At 35.8% G+C, this 12,162-nt stretch overlaps 1 protein-coding gene across 4 annotated transcripts in view; it reads left to right on the forward strand.

The window, feature by feature from the left end:
- Window positions 1-12,162, forward strand: part of pde6a (phosphodiesterase 6A, cGMP-specific, rod, alpha) — a 101,681-nt gene that overhangs the window by 23,619 nt on the left and 65,900 nt on the right. The window contains exon 1 of one of the 4 annotated variants that reach the window (XM_051933838.1): window positions 4,404-4,650. The exons of 1 other annotated variant lie outside the window; for it this stretch is intronic. Coding sequence is in view for 2 of the 3 variants with exons in the window: in XM_028812906.2 (XP_028668739.1) it covers window positions 4,779-5,252 (474 nt within the window). In the remaining variant the exon portion in view is untranslated. 2 more of the 4 variants (XM_028812906.2, XM_051933836.1) reach the window with 2 other exon arrangements.

Consider the following 12,162-nt stretch of genomic DNA (forward strand, 5'->3'; position numbering starts at 1 on the left):
AATTACACATTGAGAGTTATTATTGACTTAGAATCAGATCAGAAATTAAAAATCAACATAAATCTAATATAAAAGCAAACTGTAACCTGAAAAAAGAAACTAGTTGAACTCATCAGTTATATTTCTGTAGTATCCCTCCCTCTAGTGGAGATAACATGAACTTTTCACTTCTGTCTCAATGTGGATCTACTTTAACCACTGCCTCAATTTTCAAAAGTTAGATTTAACAAATTTTACAGTCAACACTTAAATTCAAATTATTAATCAAGGATGACCTCTCAACCACATTTGGTGACTTCTGGAACATTTTGGTGAGAATGAGGTAAAAAGTGAAAATAAAATGAAAGTAACTCTTATTGTAGTAAAAATGAATCCTTACTTCCTCAGGATCTCTTCTATTAATTTTCTGAACCCATTTCATCCATTATAAGGCTGCACTTTTTTGCAGCAGAATGCAATATTATCATGCAAAATGGAATGAACCCAACCCTACAGAGAACACTGCACAAAACTCCTAGGCATTAAACTGAGACACTAACATGCAGCACTAATCATGGCCCTATTCTCCTGCACTCTCAAGGATCCAGTTGATCACACTAGATGACCTGTCTAGTATGGTATAGTATACAGTTTACCTAGTAAATACTGTTTTCTTTGTCCAATAACAAATTAAAAGTAAACACTGTGTGATGTGTTAATGCTTGCTCTGTCAACGATGTCCTTTTCTGTTGCAAAAAATGCTTTGCTTTTTTATTTTGTCATTTTACAGTGATTCACCTCTGATGGACCAAAATGCCATTTAACAGAAAACCCAGACCTTTGAAAAAAAGGGTACAAAACTAACCAACTATTTTTTCTTTTATAGTCTTGTGCAACCAGAACATTAGTCTTGCTGGGCCAGACACGATTGTTTTATAATAAGAATACATGTCTTGGGACAGCCTGTTAAAAACTGTGTAGTGAATAGCAGCAAAATACTGTGCAGCAAATGCTACACCCACAGGGCTTCTTCCTAAATCAGTTTCCCCCAATTCCTTCTGTCTGTCCATTTTGAAACACTGCTGGGTTATTAGAGAGGGAGCAAAAGATGATGAACAAAAGACTTGATACATTTTTACCATTCAGGATCTCAGTAGCGCAAAGTAACTGAAGCTTAATAATTAGTTTGCACATTGTAACAAGACAGTCGAGACAGACAGACAGACACACAAACACACACACGTAGACCAACACAGCTACTGGACTCTGCACGTTTGCCTCTGTCTGCTACAATATCTTTCTGTCATTTTAACTATTGCATCACTATATTAAATTTACAATTACTTTATAATAAATTCTTCAACAACAACAACATGGTGGGAATCAGTTAGAAAATTGTTAAGGACAGGTTTACACAAATGTTGGGAAGTTTATCTTCATGCAAAGTACCAGAGACGCTTGGAATAAATTACCAGATACTGTGGTGCAGATTAAGACTGTACTGTTCTTTAAATCTCAACTTGATGTTATTTTGGACATTTCAGTAAAAAAGATGGACAAACATGTTGGGCTCCATGGTCTGTTCTAGTCACAAATGTGCCAATGTTCTAAATGCCAATTATGCCACAATGGTTTCCAGCTGCACTGTATATAAAATGATAAAACCAAATATCAAGCTGGATAACCATACAAAAATAGTAGTAGATTTATGTTAACATGTTCAGTCCTGGGCGGCACGGTGGCACAGTGGTAGCGCTGCTGCCTTGCAGTTAGGAGACCCGGGTTCGCTTCCCGGGTCCTCCCTGCGTGGAGTTTGCATGTTCTCCCTGTGTCTGCGTGGGTTTCCTCCAGGCGCTCTGGTTTCCTCCCACAGTCCAAAGACATGCAGGTTAGGTGGACTGGCGATTCTAAATTGGCCCTAGTGTGTGCTTGGTGTTTGTGTGTGTCCTGTGGTGGGTTGGCACCCTACCCGGGATTGGTTCCTGCCCTGTGTTGGCTGGGATTGGCTCCAGCAGACCCCCGTGACCCTGTGTTCGGATTCAGCGGGTTGGAAAATGGATGGATGGATGTTCTGTCCTATCAAATTATAAGACTGGTCATTGAGGTCAGTGGTTTAGTAAGCATTTAAGTACTTTTCTTAGTTGTTTTACTGATTCATATATTAATGGATCAATATATTCATATTTGCTTTAATAAATGGTCAATTAATTATATTTTTAGTAAACTGAAAACTTATATGTACAGTAGCTTTTATTTGTTTATCTTGAAAAACCTAGCTATTTCATTATCTTTGTCTTCAGCTTTACAGCGTCAGAGCTTTAGGCTACTGTAAGAACTTACAGTGCTTGGATATGCTTGTGTAACAGCCATTCTGTTGTAGCTTTGTCAGACTAAGCCGCCTGCTTAAATGGACTTAGAATAATGAAAACAGAAGGTCTGCTTTCACATGGCCTTGAACCCTGCTGCTCAAACTTAAATGAGTGCATAATCCATATATTTTCAAGGGTTGGGTTCCACCCAAATTAAACCTAGAGAGCCCAATGTAGGGCTCTGCAGCTCCCCTTGGTGGCTGCCATGGAACCCACCAGGGCTGTGCCAGACTCCCATCTCCCATGGTGCCCTGTGTGGATGCGAGGTGCTGCTGCAACCCAGGGGGGGCTGCCATCTAGTGGTCTGGGGGAGGCAGTGCCCTGTGTACATCTGCACCCCCAGTCCTTCCACTATGACGGCCTCCTGGCCTGGAAAGGGCCCTAGTCAGTCACACACATACACACACATATATAATACTATATATATTATACTATATACATGGTATTTAGCACTGTTGCTCCTTGGAACCAGAATTGAATTTTAAATCATATGTTCAATTTTTGTTTGTATAGAGTCTGCATGTTTTCCCAATATGTGCTTGTCCTCAAGGTACTTCAATTACATGATATTAGTCCTTTGTCAATGCACATATCAGTGGGCTCCTACCTTGTGGTTTCTTTTTTGCACTATACTGCTGGGATAGGCTCTGTCTTCCTCAGCCCTCAAATAAATTAAGTGGGCTAGAGAATTAGGATTATATATTTATTTACTTAGGAGTGGTAAGGGAAATGTAAGCACCACAAACAAAGAAGCTGAAGGTAGTTAGTGTATGAAAGACCTATATGATATCATAAACCTTTCCACACATATAGGAAGTGTGGTGGCACAGTAATTAGCATGTGTGGCTGCTGTATTTTTGGATTTGTCAGCTTCTCATAATATTACTATATTATGTGCCAATAGCACAAAGAGAATGTTGTAAGTAAGGAGCATCTTTTGGAAAATGAAATTGTTGACTGTAAGATAACTGAATGCATTTTTTATTTCACATTTTTTGTGGATTTTTTTTCCAGGATTGTGTATCATGAACTTTGTGCTGATTCTCCAAAGCCAAATGTTTAGGTTGTTTGCCAATAAGACCTACTCAGTGAAGGCAATAACTGGAGAAGGACTATATCATCAGAATTACTAAACATACACCTTGGTGATGGACAAAGATTCCACAGTAAGATGAAAATATGCTTCCATAAAAGGTGCAGGTCCTCAATCACCTTGAAATGGATTACAATGGCTTGAGAATGTTATACTATTATATATTTACCCACATCGATCCATCTGGGTTTTTTTTCACCCCTTCTTCCAGTTATGCTATGCTATGCATTGTTATGTTGTGTTAAATTATGTATTTTAGGGAGGAAAGGAAATATGTAAAAGTGAGCACTACAACCAAAGACGCCTAAACAAAATTAATTTATCACTAACTTGCTTAAAATATTTACATATACTTACCAAGCTAACCCTTTTATCTAAAGCAACTTGTACATCACATCATTGATTTATATGTTTACAAACAAACTACTTGCATGTTAGTTGACATGCTGAGGGTCACACAATGAATACTATATATATATATATGATGTGGTTTGAACCATCACCTTAGTCAGTAAGCCACAGACCTAGGTTCACTTTGAACATTGAGTTTGTATTGTTAAATCTTGTAAATGGCTGTCAGTTAAAATATATGTTTCCTTGTTATTTTTGATTTTAGCATACTCTTATTGCAAAAAAGGAAGTTGTTTAAAAATGAGAAAGGCAATAAGAACAACAACAACTCATACATGTACAAAGTGGTGAATGGGATAGTTAATGGTGAGTCTCCCCAAAAGCATGTACTTAATGATACAAGTATATTATATATTATCTAAATGTCCCCCCTAATAATATTTTACAATTAGTATTAATGTGTTGATATTTTCAATAATGATGTAAAACACAGTATAATATTTATTTCAATTTATAATTCAGTCTTTTTATTGGATATTAGATAAGGGATGGTCACATGGTAAATTAAACACAATCTGTTAATCCTAATTTTCACTCCTCATCCAATAGCCCAGGGAGTCACAGTTGACATACTTAACTAAGATAAGCATTATGATTTGGATAACTTGGTAATACCAACTTGATCTGTTCTTTGGAGCTGCATGCCTTTGTAAAATTTATTTCTGCCATGTTGACATCTGATTACAGGTAGATCAGAAGAGACTATGGGCTACTATACTGGGTCATAATTTAAAAAAGAATACTGAAAATTACTTGCAAAAGAGGCAAGAGTTTTTATCATATCACATTCTGAGTCTTGTAAGTAAATATTTTTTATATTTTTATCATAGCTGAATACAAAAGGGGAAAGTGTTTTTGCCATATCACGTGCTGAATTTTTAAAAGAATATTTTCAACAGTTTTATCATAGCTAACAACATTGAAAAATGGCTGCCATCACTTCAGAAGTGGCAGAGAAATTTTTGGACACTAATCCAAAGTTTGCTAAACAATACTATGACTCCAAATTTCGATCGGGTGTAATTTCTGCTATGTTGGAAAAAAAAGAGGCAGAAGTGGATTTTACCAGCTTTCATGATGTTAACCAGTTGGAAGAGAGTGAGATCTTTTTTGACTTGATTCGTGGCATTCAAGACAATCTGCAGATGGAGCGCTGTATCTTCACTCTGTTGCGATGGCTTAGTTTCTTGCTTCGGGCTGAACACATGAGCCTTTTCATGTATCGTATGCGCAATGGCACCGGTGAGCTTGCAACACGCCTCTTCAACGTTCACAAGGATGCCACCCTGGAGGAGTGTTTGGTGCACCCTGATTGTGAAATTGTTTTTCCTCTAGACACTGGCATTTTGGGCAGTGTGGCCACCATGAAAAAGACTGCCAATGTACCTGATGTCTCTCAGGTAATAGATTTTATTTTTAAAAAATGTTTGCTGAAATTTTTATTAATCTCTTTGATTTCTGAAAAGTAAGTATACTGATATGTATATTGTATGTTACTGTGTGACAGTAAGTCTGCTTTTAAGGATCATCAGTATCTAGTCTGTCATGAAATGGTTTGTAACCCATGCTTTTTCACTGTGAATGATAAAAATGTTGCTAAGTGATAATTAATAAATTCTACTGGTCCTTTCATTCCAGTACTGGGCCGGAAGAAGTCCATGCCTCTACCAACAGCATCATACACCAAGCATGGATACTAGTCCCTTCCAGGACCAACTCATATACACCCATTTTTAAAGATCAAATGTGAGATGGAAATTAACCTTGCATACATAAATAACAGATGTGAAAGGAAACTAAAGCATATTTATAAAACTAGTACAAATACAGGGCAACCATGCAACTTTCACACACAAAACAGAATTGATTACAGGTTTCTAGAATCATAAAGCAGCAGTGTTAACCATTATCACCATATATTTTTTGCAGAGGACATAACAAGCTTTGTGTTTATCATTTCAGCTGAATAATGATGTGTGTCAAGTTTTCACAAAACTAATGGGGTTGTTTATGCCCGACTCTACTAAGGAAACAAAAGCAACACATGAGAATTCTGGTACGATCAATCATTTTTAGTGTCATGGTCTAGGAGGACATTATTTTTTAATGTGAATGGCTACTTCTGACAAAATTATTTTCTATTAGTTTCAAAAACAGCTTTCAAGAAGTAATTTTGTCTCCATAAATGGCCTTTTCTCTCTTTCCTCAAAAATCCTTGAACATTCACTTTTCAAAAGAAAACTGTCTTTCCTGGAAGTGGAATTTAATGTTTTCTGTATAGTAGCATATTTGTTTGATTTTATTTCTGTTGTTGCTACATTTTAGACTCATACTACTAAATTAACAATACAGACAATTTGAAGACTCAGATTTTACAACTTGCTAATTTCTAAAGCTAGTGGTACTTGTGTCAGTTTAATAAAGTTGTGGAAGATGACAGGGAACTTTCAAGGTTTAATTTAATTTATTACTTAAAGACTCCCAGAGATTGTCTTGTATGTAAAGTATTTTTTATATCTTTTCCCCTATGATGAATGAACCACAATTGAAGGATTGAATCAGAAATTTAACATGATTAATTGCGTCTTTATGATCCATACGGTCTTCATTTACTCTTGACATGGAAGTTCAGACCTTCAAAACTGCAAGATACCTTTTCTAATGTGTTTATCCAGTTCTGGGCACAAGGTAGGAACTAGTCCCTGATGAGACACTAGTCCATTGTTGGGCGCAATAATACACACTCTTATTCACATACTGTATACTGGGGCAATGTAGGATAATTACTAGTGATGAATGAAACAGGCAAGTCTTCATTTGCATACAGTTTTGTGAAACTGACAATAAAATTTGTTTCACAGTCAATTTCACAATTGCAAAACACAAAACTCATTAAAGAGTTGTTTGGGGTTTCAATGGGATATATTTAGTGGAGAACATGGAATACTGTTGTTTAAAGCCATGTTCTTGCTTCCATGCTTCCCATACCATACATGAAAAATGAATTCTATTTATGGCTCTTGTTCACATTGCTGCAGAGTAGTGCAGTACTTTTTAAAAAAATGTGACATGCTGTATATAATATATTACATACAAAAACTTAACACAGTGCACATCACTGTGTTTTCTCCAGAGGAAACCACAAAATACAGAAGGTGGCTTCTGCCAAAACCTCATCCACCACCATTACCTGGAAACCTCCTTATCCTTGTTAAGGAGGATGCCTATTTTCAAAAGAGACATTTATTTAGCTACTAAATGACAAGTAGATGCATTAATGCATGAAATTGCTTCAAGACAGGAATTAAAGACTTTTTTTCTTATGTGAATGACATGAAATTCACTGGGAGCAAAATACACTTTATTTTGCTAAATTTTTTATAAAGTGAAACACAGATTTTTGCTGTTTCACTCATCACTAGTCATTGATTAACCTAACACACATCTTTGAGATGTAGGAAGAAAGCTAGTGTAATATTCTGTCTTAAGTGTGAAATGATTCATTTTATTGCATTTATTTTATTTCCTTTAATTCATTTTCAAAAATTTAGTTTTAGATTTGTCCAATTTTACATTCTTTTTTTGTCTAGTGCCTACTAGCTTGTCTAGAGTGGGATGTACGTTTTTCACAGGAAAAACGTACACTAAGCCAATTTAGGGTCATTCTCTAACTTAACATCATTTCTTTGGCCTGTGGAAGAAAAATGAAACACATAGATAACTCCGGCTAGGTCTCCAAAGTAGTAACACTACCTGCTGTTCCCTTTTCCTATCATATTTCACTTTTATTTTATTTATACATTATTACATTAAGTATGTCCCGGCACCACATCTAGGGCTGATTCCAGCTTCATTCTAATATGCTGAAGCCCCTGCCACCTTTAACTTTAATATGTTGGTTCTGTAATGGATGGATGTATGTGTGTAATGTACATTTGTAAAGTACAAGACTTTAGAGGCGTTATAAACAAGTACATTAATAGCTGATTAGTTTTGTTTACTGCCAGAAAGGGTACTGATTTGAAAAATATTTCATATAAGTCTTCTGCAATGGTTAATTTTTCAAAATGTTAAACCAAATGGAGTTTACACCAGAACAGAAAAACTCTGTGTTCTAATGCGCACTTTAGAACAGAACACTTTGCCATTAAACAAATGCCCTTTTGTTCAACACTAAACCAAAATTGCAGTTCTCTAAATTAATTTCTTCATGCAAAACAGTTATTAACAGAGAGATCTCATTAGGATAATGCAACAGCTTTACATGAGGGTTCTCTGTGCTTTTCTGTTCCCATTAACACTGTGACCAGTGGCATGTACAGTATGTTTTAAGTGCTTCTGTTAGCACTTAAATGAAAGCTCACTTGTTTCCCTTATATTCATTTTAGCCTTATCTTTAAGCCTAAACTCTTCAAAAATTATTGTAACATATTTTTCTTGTTATTTTTCTGTTATATATGAAATGAATCATGGAAAATGATATATTGATTTTGCTGTATTAGAAAAACTATGGTGTGCATTTCGTTACAGAAACTTACCAGGATTTACTGCACAGAGTAATTTGTGAGAGGATTTTCATTTTATATCAGGTTCACTGAATTTAATATAAGCAATGCTTAGGAAATACACAATTCTTTGACTGTTACTTTATGACTGTTATATCAATAGCCTATCAAACACATATACAGTATATTCTGCTATTTAGTTAATAGAATGTTAGTTTTAAAACAGGAAGAGAAGACAGTAATAAATGGAAAAGTCAGTGTGTCTGATGCTGACCAGAAAACAATCATTTTATACCCTAATCATGCCTCAGCCTCTTTAAACTGTTTAAAATACTTTATTTGTCCCTTCTAATTTTTTCATATACTTTCTCCTTTCCTCTGCTGCAAATTTACATTGTAACTTCAAGTAATTGTTTATGCTTTTAAAGGTATCTACACTGTTGCCTCATCTGCCACTAGGAAAAATGGCTTAAGGGGTTTTGTGCTTCCAGACCGTCTTAATTCCATCAGCATCCCACCAGCATGTGGAAAAATCTGTCTCCACTGGGTGGGATGATATCTAATCTTTATAAAGGAGTCAGATACTGTATCTCACCTCTGACAAAGGTAATTCTCTCAACACAGATCCTTGTGCTAGGAGGGTCTCCTATCACTTCTTGTTCAGGATCCTTGGCTGGAAATGCAGTGGTACCACTGACTATGCACTCCACAATATCTAAAATGCATAAATTGCTTAAGTGTTTTTTCTTATCACAAATAAAACCAACGAAGTGGGGTTTTTCTCAGGCATTCTAGAAATTGAATGCAGATAGGAAGTGCTTGTTGTTTTGAGCAAACTTTATCTTATAATTATTCCTAAGATGACAGTCACCTTCAAAAATTAATCATTCTTATTTCAGCCAACAAATTATTCAGCAGGATTGTGTCAAGAAATGTTACTGGGGCTCCATTATGCCTTAGCAATGCACCTTTATAATGCCTCACTGTCATTGCTTTCTTATTGTTAGCCAATTCGAGGAGTTTGTTGTTGTTTGTTATAACACTTCTTGGGTTTCTAATAAAGCTTAATTTACAGCTTGGGAAAAATAAAGTTAAATCTTTACTGAAAAGACTGAAGAACAAACTGTAAGACATGTAGTGTTTTAATATGTGCACCCAGCATGTTTTACATGTAAAGGTAAAGTGAAATGTGATAGATAGATAGATAGATAGATAGATAGATAGATAGATAGATAGATAGATAGATAGATAGATAGATAGATAGATAGATAGATAGATAGATAGATAGATAGATAGATAGATAGATAGATAGATAGTGCAGATGGGGTTGGAAAGACTGCCAGAATGGCACAAGACAAGACCCATGTAATTTCAGGCCCGGGAGAGACTACCTATCAGGATAAGGACTCCACTAATGCCCTAGGTGTCAGCCTCCCTTTACTAGATCATCCACGCCCCTGGCCATGTCTCGTTAGGCAATCCTGTGAGGGGCCATAGGTGCCTCCTGAGGAAGCTGCCGAAAGCAGGTATCCCTACTTTGAGGGGCTTCTGCAGGGCCCAGAAGTGCTTCCTCCATGCAGTTTTGTGGCTCCAGAGGTACTCCTGTGTCTGGCATAATGGGAGCCACCTCACCTCACTTTGGGAATTAGAGAAGAGAGGAGCTGGACAAAGCTCACCTGCAGGGAGTGATGGAAGGATGTTTTATGGAAGGAAGTTATATGAGTGCAATATCTGTGTAAAAATAAAACTGCATTTGTTGGTCAAAAATGGAAGTCAGAGGCTTAGATGAATATTAAGAAAATAACACGATTCAATTATAAAATTGAAAAGGATCACGACTATAAGAAGGCTCCCACATGGCTTAATCAGTAAAAATGCTGTTCTTCATAAAATCAAGGTTATGAATCTCAAGAGCCTTAAATTTTAACAGTCTCAGATGTGCTGAATTGCCCTGATTCAGCTAAGTGAGGACATTTCAATAATTTTCATAAACAACCCAGGCAACAAAAAAACTTGCCTTTGTAAAATAAATTATTATTACTTAAGTAAGTATTTTGCATCAATTCTGCATTTTTTAAATAGGTAAATATGTAATATATTGAATATCAGTTGATTACACAGATTTTATGAAAAGTCTGAAATTTGACAGATTGCTGCACTATCCCCAATCTGAGAAAGGGTTTGAACTCTAAATTCTAAAGGGTCTGAACTCTGAACAGCTGATGTTCATACATCCAATGGTCAGAAAACAAAAGAAATTAACGTTAACTATATTTTTTTAAAGAGCATTTTCAACATATAAACTAAAGTATGTTAAGTACTATTTGTAGTCATTCAATCTTTAATTTTATAGCATCATTCACAACAGAACCCTAAAGTAATTTCTATGTCTAGGAGAAACACACTACAGATCAGCTATACTAGTTTTTATTACTATGTTTTTCTCTTATAATGGCACTTTACCTTACTATCTTTAAACTATATTAAGAGGCAGTGGTATTAATTGTGACCTTCTGGCTCATCTTCTTAGACACTAGGTCAGTTGCCATAGAGAGTCAGTCACTCTCTAACGCACTTAGTCCTGAACAGGGTTTTTTGCCGTTGCTGCAGCCTATTCCAACAACCATTGGGCACAAGGCAGGAACAAACACTGGACAGGGAGTATCCACTGCAGGTTGAACACACATAAACAGTCACACACTAGGGCCAATTTAGTATCTCCAGTCTATCTAAACTGCATGTCTTTGGGCTGTGGGAGGAAACCGGAGCACCTGGAGGAAACCCACACAGACTCTGGAAGATCATGAAAACTCCATGCAGGGAGGACACAGGAAGTGAACTGCACCGCCGTGCCACCCAGTCCCTATAGCTATAAATTCAAATATTTTGAATGTACAAAGCAAAAGTTAAAACTAAATCTAGGAATTGATGTTCAGTTAGTATTTAGCTTATTAGAAAATGTATTGTACCTGTTTAAATTCCATTTTCAATATACAGAAGTGCAATGAACTTAAAAAAGTGATACAGCCCATCACCCATTAGTGCTGTCAGTTTTGATAAGGCCTGTAGTTTCTCACTGCTAATTTTTTAGTATTAAAAAAGTTATCACAAGAGTCCATTTGTTTTTATTTTTCTTAGTTATAGGTCCATTAATATCTGTGCAAACAGGCTTCTGTTTCACTTGTTTGTTTATGTGCTGAGTCAGCCTTTGAGGTATACATTAAACGTTTTGTTGTTTTTCCAAACCTGTTATATCTTTCACAAGAAAACTGTTAAAATCGTAATCTTGTAATTTCTTAATGAAACCCAAGGCAGTTTTTTGTAAAGCTCTTATGTAGCCAATTATTGTTATGATCTGTTAGACTTCACCCTATCATAACAATCAAACCAAGTAAATATTATATTAGTTACACTGAATATGTTCATATTCAGTCAATATCTTTTAACATAGCATTTACTAATTTGCTTCCTTCTTTCCTTTATTATTTTAGTTTTTCTGTTCTATTCTCATTCTGTTCTGTCTTCTTATCTGGGCAGTGGAACAGACACATTGTGTTATTGCAGACATTCATTTTACTTCAATATTATCCTCTACATGTGTGTTGATTCCAGATATAAGATGTTCTGTGTGCGTTCCTGGTATTTTTCTCTGTGCCAAAATTAAACTGCAGTTTTAGTTTATACTATTTCTGTTTCATTCTCAAAGGACTCTGATATCTAGAAGGATTCTAAATATCTTTCAGTGCCAGTGTCTAAATGCCCATAAAACTTGAGTATGCTGTATACCAGACATTACATTCTAGTA

This window comes from Erpetoichthys calabaricus, chromosome 11 (assembly GCF_900747795.2).
Source record: "Erpetoichthys calabaricus chromosome 11, fErpCal1.3, whole genome shotgun sequence".
NCBI classification, from domain to species: domain Eukaryota; kingdom Metazoa; phylum Chordata; class Cladistia; order Polypteriformes; family Polypteridae; genus Erpetoichthys; species Erpetoichthys calabaricus.